The sequence below is a fragment of the Patiria miniata genome, unplaced genomic scaffold, assembly GCF_015706575.1.
Source record: "Patiria miniata isolate m_02_andy unplaced genomic scaffold, ASM1570657v1 HiC_scaffold_10, whole genome shotgun sequence".
NCBI classification, from domain to species: domain Eukaryota; kingdom Metazoa; phylum Echinodermata; class Asteroidea; order Valvatida; family Asterinidae; genus Patiria; species Patiria miniata.
Genome location: NW_024037048.1, coordinates 8,412,829 through 8,434,349, shown reverse-complemented (window position 1 = coordinate 8,434,349; position 21,521 = coordinate 8,412,829). Strand labels below are relative to the sequence as shown.

At 42.2% G+C, this 21,521-nt stretch overlaps 1 protein-coding gene across 1 annotated transcript in view; it reads left to right on the top strand.

Moving 5' to 3' along the window:
• Positions 1-1,414: 1,414 nt before the first annotated feature.
• LOC119740567 (Fanconi anemia group D2 protein-like) overlaps positions 1,415-21,521 on the top strand; it is a 44,737-nt gene continuing 24,630 nt past the window's right edge. The window contains exons 1-13 of the mRNA XM_038215916.1: positions 1,415-1,447; positions 1,648-1,755; positions 2,507-2,662; positions 4,601-4,720; positions 7,630-7,706; positions 8,865-9,017; positions 10,401-10,620; positions 12,218-12,326; positions 12,967-13,102; positions 15,703-15,973; positions 16,849-16,965; positions 19,067-19,195; positions 20,302-20,420. Of these exons, the coding sequence (XP_038071844.1) occupies positions 1,415-1,447; positions 1,648-1,755; positions 2,507-2,662; positions 4,601-4,720; positions 7,630-7,706; positions 8,865-9,017; positions 10,401-10,620; positions 12,218-12,326; positions 12,967-13,102; positions 15,703-15,973; positions 16,849-16,965; positions 19,067-19,195; positions 20,302-20,420 (1,748 nt within the window). The remainder of the gene's footprint in view (positions 1,448-1,647; positions 1,756-2,506; positions 2,663-4,600; positions 4,721-7,629; positions 7,707-8,864; positions 9,018-10,400; positions 10,621-12,217; positions 12,327-12,966; positions 13,103-15,702; positions 15,974-16,848; positions 16,966-19,066; positions 19,196-20,301; positions 20,421-21,521) is intronic.

Here is a 21,521-nt window from a genome sequence, read left to right as displayed (position 1 = left end):
TTTTCATAAAGGTACCTACACAATTAAGCAAGTGCTGTTTTGAGGTTGATCCCTGAATTTGTTTACACTTGCGACTGTTGATTTGTTTTTTAGCAACAACCGATGCCAATTGTTCTCAATATCATCGCAGTTACACTCGGTCGTAAAAAATTAGCGACTAATATTTTCCACGACGGATATTCTTATAGTTTCAGATGCAGCTCGAGTCCTGAAAGTCAGTCACCGGCTGTTCTGTGTCCTCACAAGGTGTCACAAACTGAGGGATCCTTGGGGTGCACTTACTGCTTCTGGTGATTTTTGGGCAATTTGTTTTCTTGGTTTGCTTGTTGGTTCATCTCCTTAATACTCCGCGTGGGAGTTTATACAGGAGACCAGAACACTGGGGCAAACCCCTTCTCTTGGCTATAAGTGTCACTGGGTTCTTTTACGTGCATTGGATTACACAACACACAGGACCTACGGCTTTACGTCCCATCCGAAGGACGAAGCAATAATGGTTAAGTGCCTTGCTCAAGGGCACAGTGTCCACCGGCGGCGGCTCGAACCCACGCCACTGTTGCCTCTGAAACACCGGAGCATGAGTCCGGTGTTCTTAACCGCTAGGCCATGACACTCCACTTTTGTTTTAAGAAATGATACACCACAAATCCTCAAAACTGTACTAGTTTTAATCAAACATGCAACTTGTCCTCGAGACCAGCATTGTCCTCGTTTTTCACTTCACACTTATGCAGTTACAAATTGAAAAACACTGTATAAACTCTTGTAAAGGTGTGGGGTGCTGTGGTCCAGTGGTTACGGTGTTCGACTCGTGAGCCATGGTATATGGGTTCGAATCCTGACAGGGAACATGGTGCTTGTGCGCTTGGGCAAGGCACTTTACTACGATTGCCTCTCTCCACCCAGGTGTAGTAAATGGGTGCCTGGTAGGAATAAATCCTTCAATGCTTGAGCGCCGTAATGGCAGCCGTGCTAAGCCAGGGGAATAATAGAGCGCCAGGAGCATCACTTCGTGACGGACATGAGCGCTATAAAAGAAGCCAATATTATTATACATGTAAAGGTACCACTAAGGAGACACGTTATCGTAATTTCTTCACATGATAGGAGACATTGGTCATTCACAGCCCCCCCCTTTAGAGGCACAATTTTTTCTGTCAAAATTAGTTTATATTTGTTGCTCGTGGTCTAATTAGTAAACATACCGAAATTCGTGGGAAAAGGACAAGGGAATATGGGTTAGGCACATTTAAGTTTGAAAATTGTGTGCACAAGTCTATGGGGATGTCTCCCAAATGTCCAATCCAGGGTAATAATAATAATTATTATTATTAAAGCATAATAATGATTATTATTAAAGCTTGGAATTCCCTCTTTGTTTTTTGGGTTACTTTTCCACTTACATTCCTGAATAATGAATTCTAAATCCCTCATAGTCGGCTCGAAGGCGAATTTGTGACGTCATGTCAAGTATTCGCGCTGCGAATTCGTAAAAGTTTAACATATTTCAACTCGGGCGAATTTCACAGCGAACGTGCCATGACGTCAAATTCGCTTCGCATTCGCGTGAAGTATGAACCGGGCTTCAGAGACCTTCATTTATTCATTTGCTAATTTGAGACTCATTTTGTGATTGATTTTTCCCAGGGCGTGCTGGACTACTTAGGCAACCTGTCTCTGCCGCAGATCCGCAAACTGTTCTCCATCCTCAGCGTCCTCGCGTTCAGAAACACCCAGGAATGTGCCAACATACAGGTCAGTTGATTTTATTGACTCAGGCAAATGTTCATGAATAAACACCCCCTTGGCTGTGTCTATGATGTGTGCATTGCGCTCGTAGTGCTGAAAATCTACTTTCATGGAGATTGGGGTACGCACGTACTGCACAGTGTGGCGCAGAATGCAGCGGTGCAGGAATATGTGTTTAAAACCAGCCAGTGTTTCATCAGCGGTTTAAAACCACTCCCAGTGACAAGCTCTCGACCAACATAGGCATGGGTAAACTGGCTTAGGTATTCATGAAGTTCATTTTCATTGACGGTCAATCAATTTCATTTCATTGAGTATTCCAAAAAGTTCAAGAGTTCATGTGCTTGCGAAACATGCAGCCAATGACTTTGGCTGTATATTGATAATCATGTATTTTTCCTCATTATTGCTCGTCATTGTTTTATATGATAATCACTTATAGTGTTGTTGCTTTAACCCTAACCCTGCTGAATCGAACAGGATTCAACTGTGTCACATACCCGATGGAGCCTGTTGGATTGAGCAGTTTAACCCCTGGTGTACATTCCTCATGCAAAATGTTTGATTCAGCAGGAAACTGAACCCCATTATAACGCCATGTTGGACTCCGTTGGATTCAGCAGACAACTGAAATGAGGCACAGTGGATTGAGCAGGAAAGTCCGGTTGGACTCTGTTGGATTTAGCAGGGTAGTCCTGAGGAAGTTATAGGGGGTTAAATGAGTTTTCTGTGTGCTTCTTTTCTCTCTCAACTACAGGATGAGTTGCACATTGTCATCAGGAAACAGCTGTCCAGTAACAGTCCCAAGTATAAGCGGATTGGCGTGATCGGCTCCCTCATGATCGTACGCAACATGGCGTTCCGTCAGGAGCCCGGTCAAGGGAGGGAGCTCTCTACAGAAATGTACAACACTGTAAGAATTCTTCCAATTCAATACAATTACAAAGAACTCAACTGGACATTAAAGGAGCAAACAATGTACAACACTGTAAGAATTCTTCCACTTCAATATACTTTTAAAGAACTCAACTGGACATTAAAGGAGCAAACAGTGTACAACACTGTAAGAATTCTTCCACTTCAATAAAATTTCAAAGAACTCAACTGGACATTAAAGGAGCAAACAATGTACAACACCGTAAGAATTCTTCCTCTTCAATAAAATTTCAAAGAAGTCAACTGGACATTTAAGGAGCGCCTAGAAAGAATCCATCCATTCGGGTTCAAAAACCAGGCATGCAACGTTTCCTCGGATCCGCTGATTTCCTTGTTTTTTACTTCTCATGAATGCCATTACCCTCCTATGGAAACATGCATTGTCAGCCTGGTTATTACTTGGGTCAATATTGGTCAAGACCCCTATTGGTTTGTACACAGTATGCCAGGAGGTGAGATACAAACATTTTGACCATGGTGACCTCTTAAAAAGTAGGAGGGTTAAAAATTGAAAAACACTGTACAAAGTCTTGTGTGGTTTGGGATTTCCTCCTTTTTTCTAAATTCCCAGTTGCATGCCCGAAAAACGCATTTACCACGAAATGGTAGTATTTGAAAAGATTGTTAAAAACTAGAATACAGGGTGAGCCAAAAAAAAGTTGTGCAAGCAGACATCTCTAAATTTCTCAAAAAGCATTTCATGTTGATGGAGTATATTGTTTGTACTCTTGTGTATAATCACAGCAAAAACTTTGATGAAAATCCATTCATGCAAACCAGAGATACAACAGGTTATAAATGGCAATGTGTTTTTTCCCCTGTTCCAATGTGATTTACAATAATGACAAGACCCATTGCAGAGTGCTGGTCGAGCGATTCCCATTGGAATATTAATACAGCTTTGGTTTTCATGAATGGGTTTCCATGGCATTTTCACTGATAATACACAAAGAGTATAATTAATATGCTCCATCAAAATGAAACACTCATGTAAGGTACTTTTTGAGAATTTTAACAATAATTTGCTTGCACAACTTTTTGGGGGGTCACCCTGTACGAACGTTCACTGAGACTTTACCATGGGAATTTTGCTGTTTTGGTATAACAACTGCGGGAAGAGATTATGGGGGAACCAACTTTTGGTCCTCACAAATCAAGCTGTCTGAGCGCTTGTCGTCATTCAAGTCATTACAGGCGCAGATCCAGAGGGGGGGTTTTGGGGTCAAACCTCCCCCCCCCCCCCCCCAGCTCTGTCCAAAAAAAAAAATTATCATACAAATCCTAAAAAATAAGTCGAAACCCCCCCTGTGACACCCGCCGTGACACCCGCCCAAAATTTACACTGGTGTAATGTCCGCCTTTTCAAAATACGGTACACCATTTTGTAATCTAGTGTTAATAATCGTCGGATTTGAACAGCGCCCCCTATTGAAATATGGTAACAGCCCCCCTTCCCCCCCCCCCCCTCCCCCCCAGTCTTTGATTTTACGGAGGCAAAGTGTCCGGAGAAAAAAAACCGTGTACATTTTCAGATTTGTTTGCTGATGAAAACACCCCCCTGCGAAAATTCCTGGATCTGCCCCTGCATTATTATGTTTGGTGCTAAATATTTGTTTAAATATGAAATACATATTGTGGGTTTCCGTTTTTTTCAACTCTTTTAGTAAAACATGCAGAACTTCAGATAACTTTTTTTTTTCTTCAGATGATGGGAAGATCATGGTCTTGTAATACATACTTCATTTGGTGTATCAGATTTGATTGCTTTTTAATAAAAAAAAATTAATTAATTCAGGTCACTTCCTTTTTGACTCGCCCTGTATTGGGTCCAGTTAAAACATTTGTCAAGTTTCGATGAACCGTTGGATCTGATCTGAAAATTAAACTTCAGGATGGTTTTTGTTTTTAACCCCAGATTGTGTCGTTGCTGGGGCAAGTCAGGAGCAGTAGCAGTAAAATGCCTGAGGCGTCAGCACTGTTCTTTGATGAATTGGCCAACATTGTGGAACAGCGACAGCTGGACCAGAAAGTAGAAGTATGCTCACTTTTTTGTATTTGCTTGTATTGGGGACTGGAATCATTTGCCTGGCTATCGGTCATCATAGCTAGACCTCAGTTTAATGCTCAAGGGCAAATGATGACTGATAGCCAGGCAAATGATTCCAATCCCAACCGCAGCCCTTTGTCACAACATGAAGAATTTTACACAGCTCACTTAACACAGCACTGAAATTGATTAAGGCAAGGAACTTGGTCACGGTGTCCAAAAATTTGGTTGTGATCAATTGACCATTGTGCAGTGAGGCGTGTGAAAAAATTTAATAAAACTCGTAGGGGTTGAGGCCAAGGATTAGGAGTATCTGCACAATTTAAAATTTTGTTTGTGGTTTTGTTGTTATTTCAAAAATATTTAGACAGACACTTTTTGGGGGGGACATACTGTGTGACTCTGTCATTTGAAACAAGTTAACTCTATCAGAGTACGAAATAGTTTTGATTTTGGCACATATTTTACAGTTGTACATTGCATGCATGACTGCATTGTAGGACGCCAGTTTGTGCTGGTCCCAGACTGCCAGCCTAGTGTCCTCATTGTGCCTATCGCACGAGCCTTTAGCCAAGTCCACCGCGCTTACCCCAGACACGTGACGCACCCCGGATGCCGACACGTAAAAAGGCTAGCACGAGCGGCAAAGCCGCGAGGGCCTTTACCATCTCATGGAGAGCGCCTATGTCCTCTTTGTGCCTATCACACTAGCCTTTAGCCAAGTCCCACGCGCTTACCCCAGACACGTGATGCACCCCGGATGCCGACACGTAAAAAGGCTAGCACGAGCGGCGAAGCCGCGAGGGCCTTTACCATTTCATGGAGAGCGCCTATGTTTTTTGTCCATGAAATTTGTTTACCAATTCGGTAGACAAATTTTCATGCATGATGCATGACATGTTGTGAATGCGTGCGCGTCTTGTATTTTTTTAGAACGCGTGTGGCGCGCACGCTCAAGGGCGTGCACACGTGTCATCACCTCAAAAATGGCTTGTTCGTGGTGATTGGTTCATACGCATACAATCATGCGTGATTCATATTACTTGAAAAAAAATGAATAATGATTAGCTCCACGAGATGGTAAAGGCGCTCGTGGATTCGCCACTCGACTGGTCTTTTTTTCGTGCCAGAATCTGGGGCGCCAGGCGTCCGGGTAGACATGTGCGCCTTGACTAAAGGCTACTATCTCACTGACTGACTGACTGACTGACTGACTGACTGACCGACTCCCCGACTGACTGACTGACACTTCTGACTGGTTGTAGTTTACTGGGCAGTGCTTTTGTATTAGGCCATCAGCCTGGGGGTTTAGTCGGTATCAAATGAGGGGAATAATGCTCATTGTGATTTTTGGTAAGGTATGCACCCCTGTATGTGATAGCATTGCAGCGGTGGCAGCTTTTTTAGGTGCTATTACTTTTTTTTTAAAAATGGCGCCAAAACATGCTTGTTGCCACATTAAATTAATCCAGTAACAAGCATATTGGCGGCCAGTTAAAAAAAAAAACAATTAAAAGTGATAACACCAAAAATACGCCACCGCTCACACTGCAAAGCTATCACACATTTTCCAACTCCAGATGTGCATACCTTGCCAAAAATCGCTATGAGCATTGCTTCTTTCGATCATTTGATATCGGTGGCCCAATGTTTGGACTGAAGCTGATAGCCTATATAGGATTATCCCGTAACGCTGCTTAATTCTTATTACTCCTCAAAAGTGACCTATGCACTGTAGCTCTCAAGCCTGAAGAAACCTGTTAATTAATAGAAGACAATGAAAAAAAAAAACAATTTTTTTTTTAGAGATAGGGAACCCCAGGATAATATTCTTGGGGTGGGGGCCCATTTCCTGTGTTATACTGGAATGCGCCTGGCCAGCTGGCACACAAAAGGAAGCTGATCTGTCAGCCAAGTCTGGGCTTGTCGTCTATTCATAGGGTCTGTGTCTATTGTCATTGGATGGGGATTAAAAAGGCCGTGGGGCCAAGGCTTAGCTTCGGCATGTCTGGGCCTTTTTAAAGGCTTTCCTGCGTCAGGGTATTCGCTGTGCTCCCTAAGGTAGAGACTCAAAACCCAATCCACATATGACCAGGGCAGGAATCGAACCCGGGTCACAGCGGTGGAAAGCGGGGCAAAACTGCTACGCCAACTTGATTCCCGTAAAGGCTACATCTGCCTCATTGTGTTAAGACCAGATGCATGAGAAGAATTCCAGTGTGAACAGCAATTCCAAATCAATTGGTTAGAATATTGTGCGCTCTGATTTTGACTGGCGTGGGGCTGGCTTTACCAGGCTTGCGTTATCTTGTTGAAATGTCCAAACTATCAACATGTTATTAAAGGGAATGTACATCATTGGGTTTTGCTGTAATTCTCAGAAATGAACTATTTGAGGGGTTGCTATGATAGATCAAATATTGTTCCACTGATATGTTTGAAGTTTTGTGTTCGAAAATGCTGGAAAACCAAGAAAAACACAAATGGTGGAGTAGTCTGGTTCCCTGACTCCACTAAAGATAAAATGGATCAATTTATAGATGCCAGAAATTTGTAGGGTAAGGGAACCAGTCTACCTGGCCTGCACCCGTTCATGAACATGTAACCAATAGCAAACAAAATTTGGACTGGAAAAAATGATGGATTAGAGCAGTAGTTGAAAAATAGTTAGGTTTTTCCAACGGTGGTCGGCCGACCACTGTTGGAAATTTATACAAAAATACAATTTTCTTGAAATTGACTTCACACCAGGTGCCATAATTTTACAGGATGCTTTAGACTGTCATTTACCAACATCCTAGTAAGGTATTTCATAAAAACTTGGTATTTTTATTTTTCGATGTTTGCAAATGTTGTATATTCCCTTTAAATGCCTTTTTTATAAATTTTTCTCCCAGGAATTTATAGGCGATAGCATTCTGAATGACTTTCAAGATGACTTTGTTGTCGACGTCGAAGCTGATCAAGTCTCGGGGTAAAACAAATTCTTTTGACGATAAACTTAACTGATAGAATTATATGAATGAAAGAAACTATGCACTATACACTTTGCTTTCTTTATCTTTGCCAATGGTTCTAATGGAGTGAAACGTTGCTTTGGACTTAAAACAGTGGAACCTGGCTGTGGTTTAAAAGGAACATATTCTGTGCAAATTTCTCCTCCTAGATGTATGAAAACTGTATGACATCTCTTTTTGGCTAATTTTATTGAAACGTGCACTTCTTTAAACATTTCAAATTTGACCACGCTTTATTGTGCAACTGAGGGCGCTGTTGCTGTGATGTCATTTCAAGAAGGCGCTGCTCAGTTTAGGGGTTTTGTGTTCAAATTGTGAACCCAAAAATGTGCTCATTGAAAACGTTTGTGAGCAAAGTTTGCTCATTGGTGTACCGACACAACATCGAATCACCAACAAAGAAACAAATTACAGCAACAAAATATCTGAAATTCTGGCAACCTTTGGTGCTGAAATAACTGTAACGCTGAGGTTTCTGTCTGAATGACATCACACTTTTGCTCATGAATATGGAAATGTGCTTTACCATAAAAACCAAAAAGGCACCAAAATGGCAAAGCGAAAATTTAAAATAAGGTTTAATGGGACACAAAGATACATTTTCAAGGATTGCATTAAACAAAGATACATCGCATAGGCCCTTTTAATTATTTGCAGTCTGACAGAAATTCAGTTCTTGCATGGTAGACTGGTTCTCTGTCCCTATCAGAAGCGATAATGAAGGACCGGAAACCAGTCTACTCATTGTAGACTGGTTTGGGTGCATACCAGCAACCCAAAGTAAAAGCTTTTTTCTTCAGAGATCTGCAGATGCTCAAAAATTTATAAAAGTAGTTTTTGTTTTCTTCGTTAAATATAAAACATACAATTCAAAATTTGTGTAAAGAGAAAAGGAATTCAACTTTGTTGAAAAGCGTGGATAGCACATCTTTTAAGGACTACGGTCTGTCAATGAGGAAAGGACACGCCACAGAAAGAAGAACTTGAAGAATATAAAAGAGGTTTGCCCCTGTGTTTCTGGCCTCCTGTTGTTAAAACTCCCCGGTGGAGTATTTAGGAGAAGAACCAACCAAGTACCAAGTAATAAAGAATTTCTTATCTATTTTTCACCCAAGGGACTACGGTTTGCCGTTGAGTGAGGTGTACGGTCTGGAAGCTGAAGAGTCCCAGGGGGGCGTGGCCATCAACCTGCTGCCCCTCGTCAGTAAGGCGGAGAGGGCCCAGCTGAACCTTGGCTCATTGCCAAATGAGGAATCAGAAACTGACAGGTTAGATGGGTTGCTCGCACCTGTTTTGGACTAGAGTTACTGAGTCGCTCTGAATAAAACTGTTCCAGAGATTTGAAGTTAGGGTGCGAAAAGTTTGACATTTGAAACCGGAACGACGACATTGAAAGATCGACTATCGCAGTTATTTGTCGGTTGAAAGCAAAGTTCACCTGTTTAAAACTGACATCTGATTATTTATTTTTTATAATTTTAGTTAATTTTTATTGATTTCGACAACATCCAATAGCGCAAGGGCCAGAACAGGATGGATAGGGCTTACTTCTAGTGGGGTCTTTTGGTAGAAGATGTAGAAGGAAAATTACAGTTTTAGTGGTGGGAGGAAAACTCCAGAATGATGTAGGGACTGAAAACCCAATCCACACGTTGGCCCAGGTGGGATTTGAACCCATGTCACAGCGGTGGAAGGGGAGGAAAGTACCGCTACGCCACCCTTACCCCAATCTTTTCAAGTCACACTGAGTAAAGCCAAGTTGAAAACGTAATTCTTGACCCTGGAATGCCAGTTTCAAACGGGTGGAAGAAACGGCGGATTGGCACTTTTGTTTCCAGGGTTTCAATTGAACAGTGTTGTGGTTACAAGTCCATCACAAGTTCTCCAGTCCCAAGTCAAGTCACAAGTTATTCAAATGAGCTGTGACAAGGCATTCCTTTGTGATTGTTCATCCCCTGTTACTTGTGACTAGACTCGTTAAAAGGACTTGGGATCTACTTTTGATCAAACTTGTGATAGACTCCACTACGACACAATCAAAATCACGATCAAAACAATACAAAGAATGACAAAGGAATGCCTGTGCCATTCCACGAGTAAATATTCTGTACTGGAACTTTTTTTGTAAACGATTGTTTGGAAATGTTCTTCCAAAGAAGAGTGCAAAAAAAGTTTTACTGAATCGGGAGGCGTTCTGGCAAAATAAGACAGAGCTTGGCAGAGGTCGAAATGAGGGTTGCGGGTATTAGGAAAGAGAATAAATTCTCCTTACAATGCTGTTTGTTGCACTTCAATCAGACATTCTGTTGACAAGTTACAGCTGTTTAAAATTTGCATTTATCGACATGTCAAAAAAGTAAAATACTGAGAAAAGGCCGTTAAAGTTTTGAGTTTTGTTCATGTGAATATGAAAGATGCCAAGTGTTTTTCCTTAAAAACACTTTCACTCCACATATTTTATAATATATCTTTAACATATATGTGTAGTAGATGTGTAAAAGACCGCAAATATAAGTAAATCGGAAAATTTGGAAAATAATCAACCTTGTTCATTTTTTTTTTCCAGAACGCCTCTCAATTATTAGTGGTAAAATTTCATGTGCACTTCTTCCCCCCCCCCCCCACCCTTCTTCCCTACTTGCTCCCTTCAGATCTCGCACTGTCTCGCCCCTCTGCATGACTCCCCACTTCCGCCTGCTGAGGATGTGTGAGATGGCGCAGAACGATAACATGGAGGGGATCGATGCACTGTTAGGCTGCCCACTCTATAACGTCAGCAATGAAGTCATATCTAAGATCAGTTCCTTGGCCAAGAATGAGCGAGAGATGCTCTGCACTTGTCTGTTCCTGACCATCAACTGGTTCAGAGAGGTAGGAGTCAGTTCTGTAGTACTCATTACTGTTGTAGTTCTCATCACTGTTGTAGTACTCATATCAAGAATGAGGAGTTAGCGCTCTAGTAATTTGATATAGCTCTATGACTCATACTCATAATTGTACTCATGAGAAAGAATTTACCAGCACTCATGGCAAAGTACCTGTAGTCACAGAGGGAAATGCAGGGAAAGAAGCTTCTCCTTCTGTTTGAATGGCTTTTGCATATATGTTTTGGCTTCACCGCCGCCCCTGTCACATGCTCTGCGTGGGATCAACAGTGACCGATCAACTCTTGAACACACGCACCCATTCTTGTTCCCTAACTGTGGGGACTACACACTTGTTGTCCCATGGTACTTTGGGGACCGAAGACACTGTGGGGACAGCAGAAAGTCCCCATAACTCGGTCTTAATTTTCCTAACAATGAAAAGCTTACTAGCAAACGTGATGACAGCCCACCCACACACACATTTTCCGCTTTCAGTGATGCCTATTCTGACAAGAAGTACTTGGAAACATGTCTACCCAGCAAAAGCAGCTCTCACTCTACTTATACTCATATATACTCTTACTCGTACTCGTACTCGTACTCGTACTCGTACTCGTACTCGTACTCGTACTCGTACTAGTTCTTGTACTTGTACTTGTATTCGTACTTGTGCTCATACTCGTACTCGTACTCGTACTTGTACTTGTACTTGTACTTGTATTCGTACTCGTTCTTGTACTTGTACTTGTACTTGTATTCGTACTTGTGCTCATACTCGTCCTCGTCCTCGTACTCGTACTCGTACTCGTTCTTGTACTTGTATTCGTACTTGTGCTCATACTCGTCCTCGTCCTCGTCCTCGTACTCGTACTCGTTCTTGTACTTGTACTTGTATTCGTACTTGTGCTCATACTCATCCTCGTCCTCGTACTCGTACTCGTTCTTGTACTTGTACTTGTATTCGTACTTGTGCTCATACTCGTACTCGTACTCGTACTTGTACTTGTACTCGTACTTGTACTTGTACTCGTACTCGTTCTTGTACTTGTACTTGTACTTGTATTCGTACTTGTGCTCATACTCGTGCTGATAATCGTACTCCTGCTCATGGAATTGTTACTTTTACTCTCTGAAGTACATGTACACTCATACTCTTGGAAATGTACTCACACTGGTACTTGACAAGTAATGTTCAATAAGGTTGTACAGTGAGTAGCAGGGTTATGTTTATGGTTTGTCAGTTGTACCAAAATAATCGGGTTGGAGAAAAATGTATACATGAAATGTGGTTGATCACTTTTTGCATGCCGTGGTCCAGTGGTTGTTGAGTCCGACTTGTGTGCAGTGGTGTGTGGGTCCAAATCCTGACAGGGAATTAGGGTGCTTGTGCTCTGAGGCAAGACACTTTATTTGCCTCTCTTCAGGAGTATCAAGAGGTAACTGTGAGGATAGAGACCAGATTGCGCTGATCTCGAGTTGCTGCTGATAATTGGTCTCATGGCCTGATGAACAGGGGTAATAATTGTGAAGTGCTTTGAGACTTTGGTAGAAAACGCTAGATACAGCCAATAAATTATTGTATTTATCTTATTATTTTGTAGATTGTGAATGCCTTCAGTGGACTGACAGATGCTGAGATGCGGGGCAAGGTGCTGGCGAGACTCAAGAACATCACAGAAGTCCAGAAACATCTACAGACGTGCTTGGCAGGTATGATAAACAGATAGCAGTTATTTATCTTGAATTGTTTTGGTTCATTATGGCAGGTAAAACAGTTTTACACATGTTGTGGTATCATCAAGTCTTTTTCCAAATGAACCCTTTAGTAATTGTAGCGCCCAGAACTGCCCTGCCAATTACTCACTGTAGCATTATAGTTTTATTGATTCTTCAGTGAATAAACACAATGTAATACAATGGAGTACAATGTAGTACAATGTAGTACAATGTAGTACAATGTAGCACAGGTGCTAAGGGGTTAAGTATTTACTCATTAAGTTCCTGTGTAATTGCAAATAATGCTGCGGACATCATTGCACCCCCCCCCCCTCCCCCAACAGTGAAAAGGACACTTGAGCATCTTTCCAGTTTCCAGTCCTCTGCAAAGACACTTTGGATTTGTGAACACTCAGAAAATTTGTTGTGTTTTCTCCCCTTTATATGTGCACTAACTGGCGCCCATATACTGGCTCATATGCAACACATTGCTATCAACTCTCCTCGCTCTATAATTCACCTCAGCTCCGAGATATTAAAAAAAGCAGACCTTGCCTTCTGAGAACCGTCAATTTTGAACATCTTTATAAATCCACAAACACATGCTATTTTGTCCAATCATGCGTGCTTGCAGAAACCCCTAACTTCAGCCCGCCCCTGGCCAACTTTGACAACGATTCAGTTCTGAGTAGCGATGGTGCCTCAACTTCCACATCCGGCCCAACGAACACAGCTACCGTCGGGAGCAAAAGAGGACGAAAGCCCAAGGAGTGAGTGACATTGGTGCAATCACAAATGGAAGTAGAGTTTATCCCACTCATCTCTATATAAAGACTGGTTAGCGGAAACCCCCACACGAGTCACAGGCTTGAATTTACATTTTGACCAGTTCGCCCCCGGTCTTTCAAAAATGGCCGTGTATATACAAACGTTCTGCGTGTGCATGAGTTGATGTGCATTTTGATCACGTACACGTATTGTGGTGATCTAAAAAGGACAAATTTCTGTCTTGATTATATTTCCAAACGTCGCAAAAGGTGAACTGTGGCATTCAAAAGTAAACCACAACTTTTGACAAATTATAAAACGTGGTCAGTGGCGGTGGACAAAATGTAAACCAGGCGAACCACAATATACAATGACGGCAACTTGTCCTCTATAGATCACCAGCCGGTCTCTCCAATATGGCTTCAAATGGCGCTCTTCTGCGGCTTTCTGTACGCTATCCAGTCTTTATACAGAGATCAGTGGTTTATCCTTGCAGTAATTGTCCAGAAACCAACTGACCAGAATATGCAAGAGCTGGACTTCTAAATAACTTGATGACTGGTCTGGGAGTCCCCAGACGAATTTGAATGGAGGTGGGGTGATGACTAATTTGCCGAAAGACCACTCCGTGCTGGAAGGCTGGAAGGTAGACAGGAATTTTCCCCTGTCACCTGCCAGCCAGCCCCTCCCCCCCCCCCCCCCAAGGGGGTGGCTTGACACCGACTGAAAATAAATGGGAGCCCTGTTCATAGGGGACATAAATGGCCATTGTCATTCAATAGGTGGCACTATTCATCGTGGCATATCAACATGATTTTGTTGACAAGCACGTGATTTTGCCAGCAGGGATGAATGTCCTCCTGCAATTTCTGGATTTCAGTTAAAAAATTGTTAACAACATACTACCATCCTACTGACCTGTGTACATGTATACTGTATACCTCAAATTTCATGCAAACATCAGAGACCGTTTTGATACATCCCTGTGCCAATACGGACACAGTTTTGCCGACATAAAAACAAGAAATGTGGCAGGACATGTGACACCCCCCTCTGGTGACACCACTGTAAAAGCCGCCTTTTCGTAACGTGCGCATTTTGATCCGTTTAATGAAAACGTTGCGTATGCGTTGCGTATCCGTCAAAATCACTCCATGGAGCGATTTGACAGCCAATCGAAACCACGCTACGCGTGCCACATTACGATATTGAATGTTCATGTCCGTTAAAATGAAACACATATGCAACGTATATGTGACAGATACATCGATATTTCATGTCCGTTAAAATGAAATGCATACGCTACGTATACGTGACAGATTTTTAAAAAAATGCACATATTGAAAGGTTGCTAAACTTGTAAATTGTAGCTGTCATATTGTATACAGATATAACTTTAGAAATTTCAAGGCAGCAATTAGCCTCATATTATCTCCATATTTTTATAATTAACAATTATAAGATGGAATTTTGCGTCGGGGTGATATAAATCAAATTAGGTTTTGCCTTTCACTGACGTTTTTTAAACACTGTATACTCAGTGTGTTACCTCCCGAGTGAAAGTTGGAAAAAATCACTCGGGTGGGACTCGAACCCACGACCTCCTGCTTTCTAGTGCAGATGTCTTACCAGTGCAGATTTGCGCCCCGACACAAAATTCCATCTTATAATAGTTTGTGCGGTACCCGCTGCTATGTACATCAGATTCGAACCGGCCAACCGATCCCGTTAGCTCGGTGGTCAAGTGGTAAGACATCTGCACTAGAAAGCAGGAGGTCGTGGGTTCGAGTCCCACCCGAGTGATTTTTTCCAACTTTCACTCGGGAGGTAACATAATTAACAATTGTTGACTGCTGTGATGTGGGATATGACGTTTTGAACACCCGAGGGGCGCATAGCACCTGTGCTATGCGGGGGTGCTATGCACCCCTAGGGTGTTCAAAAGGTCATATCCCACATCACAGCAGTCAACAATTGTTTTGGTATACCTCTGTCTTGGATTCTTTGGATTTTGATGAAAAATCACAAAAATAAACAGCAGTAAACACAACAATCATGTCAAACGAACATCAACTCACATGCATTTTGCGTGCTCGAAACAGCTGATCGTCTGCTAGTTCGCCGCTCCCACTCATGTGTGAAAACATGGTGAAAATAGCATGGGTACCAACGATACAAGCGTTTCACACCGAATGTATCGCATGTACAAAGTCATAGCACACTTGGATATCACGTATGTGATATCCCACAGGGAGTGTGCTATGCCTTTTCATAAACTTAACACGTGATCGTTGTAGGCCAATGAAAATACAGCATTCAAGACAGCGGTATAACAGTTGAGTTTGAACCATTAAGGGTTTTTTTTTCTCCACTTCATAAAATTGGTCAACTACATTTACACTTGTTAAATTTTATGCTTCAACCAGACTTGATATTTTCATACTTTTGTCTAAAATCAAAATTTTTGAATCTGAGAGAAAGACATATGCATCTTTCAGACCTTTCATCAATTTTCAGGCTTTTATTTTAATTGTCAATCTCATCTCTGTTCAACCGATGTTCAAGTTTTTCCCAATAATTCTTGCTCTCTCGCTCGAAATAGGAAGGAGAAAAATGCCGCCAACACATCCGGTATCTTGAACGACACCGTTGCTCACTCCAGCACCCAGGACACAAGCCTGGACACAACCCAGAACACAACCCAGAACAGATCTACAGATACCGAAGCGGGCGGGTCAGAGTCTGTCACCAAGGGGGCTGTGGACTTGTCTCGGTATAGGACTTACTTTAGGGAGCTCGACATTGATGTCTTCAATATACTTGGCTGCGGACTGGTGACGAAGAGTGTCTTAGATTCAGAGATGCACACAAGGGTGAGAAATAAAGAAAATCAAAAGAAAATTAGCATGGTTCTGGTAACCCTGGATTAATTGGGTAATCTGGTCAACTTGGGTCACCAACTTAAACTCTAACTGTGTTAACTTGTAAAACTGGCTAATCTGATAAAACTGGGTTATCTGGTAAAACTGGTTTATCTATTAACCCTAAAAGGGCCGGGTTATTTTGACCATCTCTCAGCCGGGTTTGGGGGGGGGGTGAGAGATCTCGGCCATCGAGTGAGGAAAAATTTTGAAACTCGGAACATGTATAGAACAACTTATCATGAACACACCCAAGAAATTTCCTGACTATAGATCAAAGCGTTTTGGAATTATGGCTAATTAATTATTCATATGCATGAATGGTAATTCTGCTCTGTGTACACATCGTATATGGGTAATTTCATGTTTGCTGTGCGGCAACCCGTGGTCCAATTTTTATGTTTTTGGTATCAAAAAGTTGTTGGTACCATGAAAGTCAAGCTGCAACAAACACCACAGGACTCTCATCTTGTCTAGTTCATCATGACAATGATGGAAAATCGCCGCTTTTTCGTCCACTTGAATGGTCAGAACAGCCGATGGAGACGCCAGAAGAATGGTTTACCACAGGGCAGTGTCCTTGCCCCAACGTTGTTCAACATATACACCACTGAGTTGTTTTGCTTTACTTGTTAATAAAGTAGCTCCAGTTATGTTGTCTGAAGACTAGTCTTAAGTGTAGGCAGCTTTATAGAATTCAAATTATGCATGTTTACTTGTTTAGACTAAAATGTATTACACTTGAGCTCCAGTTTGTAGTAAAAGATCAGTATCAATCAACATCGTCCTGACTTTGTTCTGATTATATTCGTGCCAAATGTTTGCAGGAGGTTGTGGTGCTGAAGCTTCAACCGCCAGAGCTCCATTTCCTTTTGGAAGACCTGAGCCTGAAGTTGGACCACGCACTACTGGCGTCTTCTACCAAGAGGAGAACTTTCCTTAAGGTATTAGGGTACTTCCTCTGTTCCAGGGTAATACATCAATCAAGATTTTATGTACAGAACTAGTGCTTGAAACAAACTTTAATAACTAAAGGTGATTTAAAGGTACAGTGTATCATTTGTCATTTGTGCACTTTTTTCGTTTGAAGCAACAAAAGGGCTCTAAATCTAAAGAAGGGTGCTTAACAACTAACCTGATGAGGTTTTAGCTCTGTGAATGCTGTATATTCCGAGAAAACAATATTCTAGGATCTCGATTTCAATTCAAAAGTTGCCGAGTCATTTTTTGAATTGCGCCCAAAATGAGCGTCCAGGACACGTTCTCATTCAGCTGATTGCAGCTACGTCATTGCAGCGATGTCACGCACCGAGTCAACAAATTAGAGCAACCGCTCGCACGTGTGTAACTTGTTAACGCTTCCGCGCAGGTCTTGTTAACACTTGCACGCACGTCTTGTCAACGCTTGCACGCACCCATGCACGGATTTGCCAAATTACCAACCAACTGCTGACTGAAATTTCCAAAAATGATGCGTCACTTTTGGAAATGGCCTTCTTTTATTTTTTTCTTCAAAAGGACAGCATGCTAGAAAAAAACTTTTTGTAGGATGTTTAGCAACATTACTATCTTCAAACCAAGTAAGCTTTTCAACAACAATTTTGTCAGTTACTTTTTGGATAGCTGCAAATGATATACTCTACCTTGAAGCCCAAGCCAATAATACTGGGGAACAAAAGTTGAAATCCTTGAAATAGCAAAGTTACAGTTTAGACCTAAACCTCAACTAAATCCTGAACTCCACAGTCTGAGATTCACATCCGGACCTAGTGATTTGAGGTAAAAGTGGACTGAATTTGTTATTGCCTTGTGCTTGGGCGAGCAGTTGACAAGGAAGTTAACCTGCTCTCAAAAATTGTTCGTTACTGATATGCTATCCCTTATATCTGGATCTTTGTATTATATTCATAAATACCTAAAACAGTTTACGCATTCCTATTGGTCGAGAGCCCGTCACGTGGCCGGTCTTAAACGGATGATAAAGACATGGCTAGCTGGTCTTAAACACTTTTCCAGTGTCACAATAAAATGTGGACTCCTAAAAATCAAGTGTCTCTTATCGTTTCATTGGTTGAACGTTCACAATCCTCACGTAGGCATGCGCAACACTACCAGCGAGTCAGAATTTTATAGTTCTAAATTCAAAACGCAACGCGCCAGGTGCGTTCTGCGCGTCATCGCGCAGAACATGATACGCGCGCGTCAATCTCCATAAAAGGGTTGTTTACATCTTACTCGCCAGCTGAACACTCCATTATTTTGCAAGATGCAAGAGGGATGTTTCAAAAAGCATAAAGTGAATTTGGTGAACAAAATCGGGATGTTTTGAACGAATTTTATGATTTTTTTTTACCGGAAAGGTATTTATGAATGGGAATAAATATGTGCTCCGTCGGTATTTATCACTCTGTTTAAGACCACTTAGAGTCTGGGTGCTGATAATTACCCTCGCCTCCGGCTCGGGTAATTATCAGCACCCAGACTCTAAGTGGTCTTAAACAGAGTGATAAAAACCTCCGGAGCACACACTTATTCCCTTATTAATGAGGTGAAATAATTGCATTCATTCGTACTAATTTCTGAAAACTGTTTAAGCGCAAACAAGAGAGGGTGCTTTTTGCGGAAGCCCAGTGGATGGGGTACCCCGTATGCGTGTACTGGTTTGCAAGTACACAGGCATGCAACTTGTCCTCGGATCCGCAGATTTCCTCGTGTTTAACCTCTCGGGAATACCATTACAAATGGAAAAACACTGTACAAAGTCTTGTGTAGTTTGGAATTTCTTCGTTTTGTCCCCCTGAATTCCCAGTTGCATGCCTGTTTAAAGTACACACGATTTATTTTATTCTGAATGTACACAAAGCCATAGCGTCTTCGCGTGAGCATCAGGCAATGCATTCGAATGTCTCTTCCAGTGGTCTCCCCCAACTCTCCCTTTCTTACCGCTGAGGGGGGTACTTGTGTATGGAGCCCATAATGGTACTTAGTATGCTTTGCCTTAATCGTTAATTTCATTTTGGTCAATATTAATCTGAATTTCCTCAGACCAAATCCGACAAGAATACAGGCTTCTCCCACCTGAATCGCTTCACTCCTCGTGAAATTGCCGTCAAGGCTATCAAGCTCTTGCCTCATCTCTGTGATCATCTTGAATCCAGCAGCGCATTCTTCCAGGCAAGTCACACTGGTTTCAATTCTTTATTGAACAGTGGTGTTGGCCGTTGTGTTTTGGAGTTGGTTCAATTTTAGTCACTTTAAAGTCTGTTGGTTTTCCCAAGGCATGTCTCTATACGTCTTAATTATTATCGTATTTAAAATTCTTAGTTTGATTATATTTAAACTACTATTGGTGTGCTTTTTTATGGGTAGTACGAGAACCAGGTATCCTACTGAAGTAACACGCGGGCACGCGGGTACCCATAAAAGAAGCCCAACCCCAAAATGCAAATCCTGGAAGTCGTCTGAAGGGCTTTATGGCTTTACGTTGTAAACTGCAACTTTCACGACATTGTATCTGGTATAAGTTGCAGGATTCTCAACAACTTCCTTGCAATCTTCCCGCAATGAAGTTATCAGTATTGGTGAGTCAAGCAGTTGCTAATGAAAATTTGCCCGGAACATGTCCGGGACAAATGCAGAGCTTCTTCCGGACAAAGTGAATGATTCTACCCGCAACTTGTCCGGAACTCGTCCCGGATGTGAATGGAGACGGGCCAAATTGGTTTCAAAACGATCCCCAAGTCATAAATCTAAATGCAACGTGTCTTTCTCAAACTTTACAAGTGCGTTCGATTACTTCCCCCAGCTTACTCGCGCCTGCTCCTCGCGTGATGACAGACATGCGCAGTGGAGCTAAATAAACGAACGGTTTTGGGTAAAGTTTCGTGCAAGAGCTGGAAAGTTGAATGTTGACATGACACTGAGGCTGCATCCGAATCAACTGTCTAGAGCTAGGTCTAGGTCCGTGCCCATTGGAAATATGCGGGAACAGACTGACATGACATTGCTGTAGCTCTGCACACTGCCTGAGGCGCCCGCCGGACGTCACGTTGACAGCCATGTTTTTTGCATGGCCTTATGGGATACTTACCCAAGTAACCGGCTCAGCGAGTCGGTCACTCGGGCCAGGCTCGAGTAAGCGCGAGAAGTCACGTGAGAGGTAAATCGAACGCTGTCACGCTTGCACGAGTAAGCGCGGGGGAAGTAATCGAACTCACTCTTTAAGTACAATATAAACTAAAACTAAAATCCAAAAAAACAAGTTTTGGGTTCTCTTACAGGCCCTCGTAGAGCAGAATGACGGGGTCGTTGATGGTCCTGGTGCCAATACTCCTGAATACCACGAAATTGCAACGTGTCTGCACCTCCTACTCAAGTCACTGCTCTCTCTCTTCTCATGGTGAGAAACTCTATTATAAGCCCTTTTCACACTAGAGCCTCTCAATCCCCGGTTGAACTCAACCCTGGGCGAACTCAGTGCCACCCCGGGTTGAGTTTTTGATTTTTCAACCCTGCTTTCAACCCTGCATTGTTTCACACTTGTTTCATGCAAATCAAACTTAGGCCCCCAAAAAATTAAGTCGGTCTCTGGTCAGACCGAAGTTCCGGAATTGATGCGGCGACGTGGTTTTTTTTGGGGGGGGGGGGGTGGCTTTTTCTTTCCTTTTTTCAAGCTTGAATTGTACAGACAAGGTGGGTATTATTTTGCTTTTTTGTGTCCTCATTATACATTGGTGTCCTCCATAATATGCCTTGGTGCCCTTTATCATTTGCCTTGGTGCAATTTCCCCATTCCTTGGTGCTCCTTGGTACAAAAATTTGAGGAGGTGCGGCAGTAGAGGGCACTGTTGTAGCTTCCGTGTTAATTTAAAAAAAAAAAAAAAGGTTGACGTGCATGATTAAAATCGACGCGCGTGCTGACCAGAGACCGAGTATTTTTTTTTGGCCTTATCATGCTCAGTTACTACTGTTTTGAACCCTGGCAAGATTTTCAACCCAGGTTGAAAATCTCAACCCTGGTCTGGGGCAGGGTTGAGTTCAACCCCGGGTAGAAATCAATCTTGGGGTTGACGCAGGGTTGACGCAAGATTGAAATTCTTCAAGTGTGAAACGATGCATTTATCGTAGTTTTAACCTCAATTACGAGGCAAGGAACTTTGAGCTTCCTGTCGCAGTGGAGGTGTCCGGCTCCAGTGGTCTACTATTTTTGGAACACAATGTCTCTTGCAATTAAGCGGCTTGAACAAGGAGGCGTTATTAAAGTTGGCTCTCGTTCATACAAATTTCTGGTTAAAGTTAACTTAAAGCTTCGTCCCAACTGTGCATTTATGTGCACAGGGAATGGGACCAGCGCTCTTTTTAATAAAACATTTCGATGTAACAAAATATTTTGACCAGGTCTGGCTGAATTTGTATAAACGAGAGTCGAAATCTATTTTTGCGGGTAATATAAAGGCTGGTGATCACAGCAAATTCATGTGAAAACCTGAAGAATAGAGTA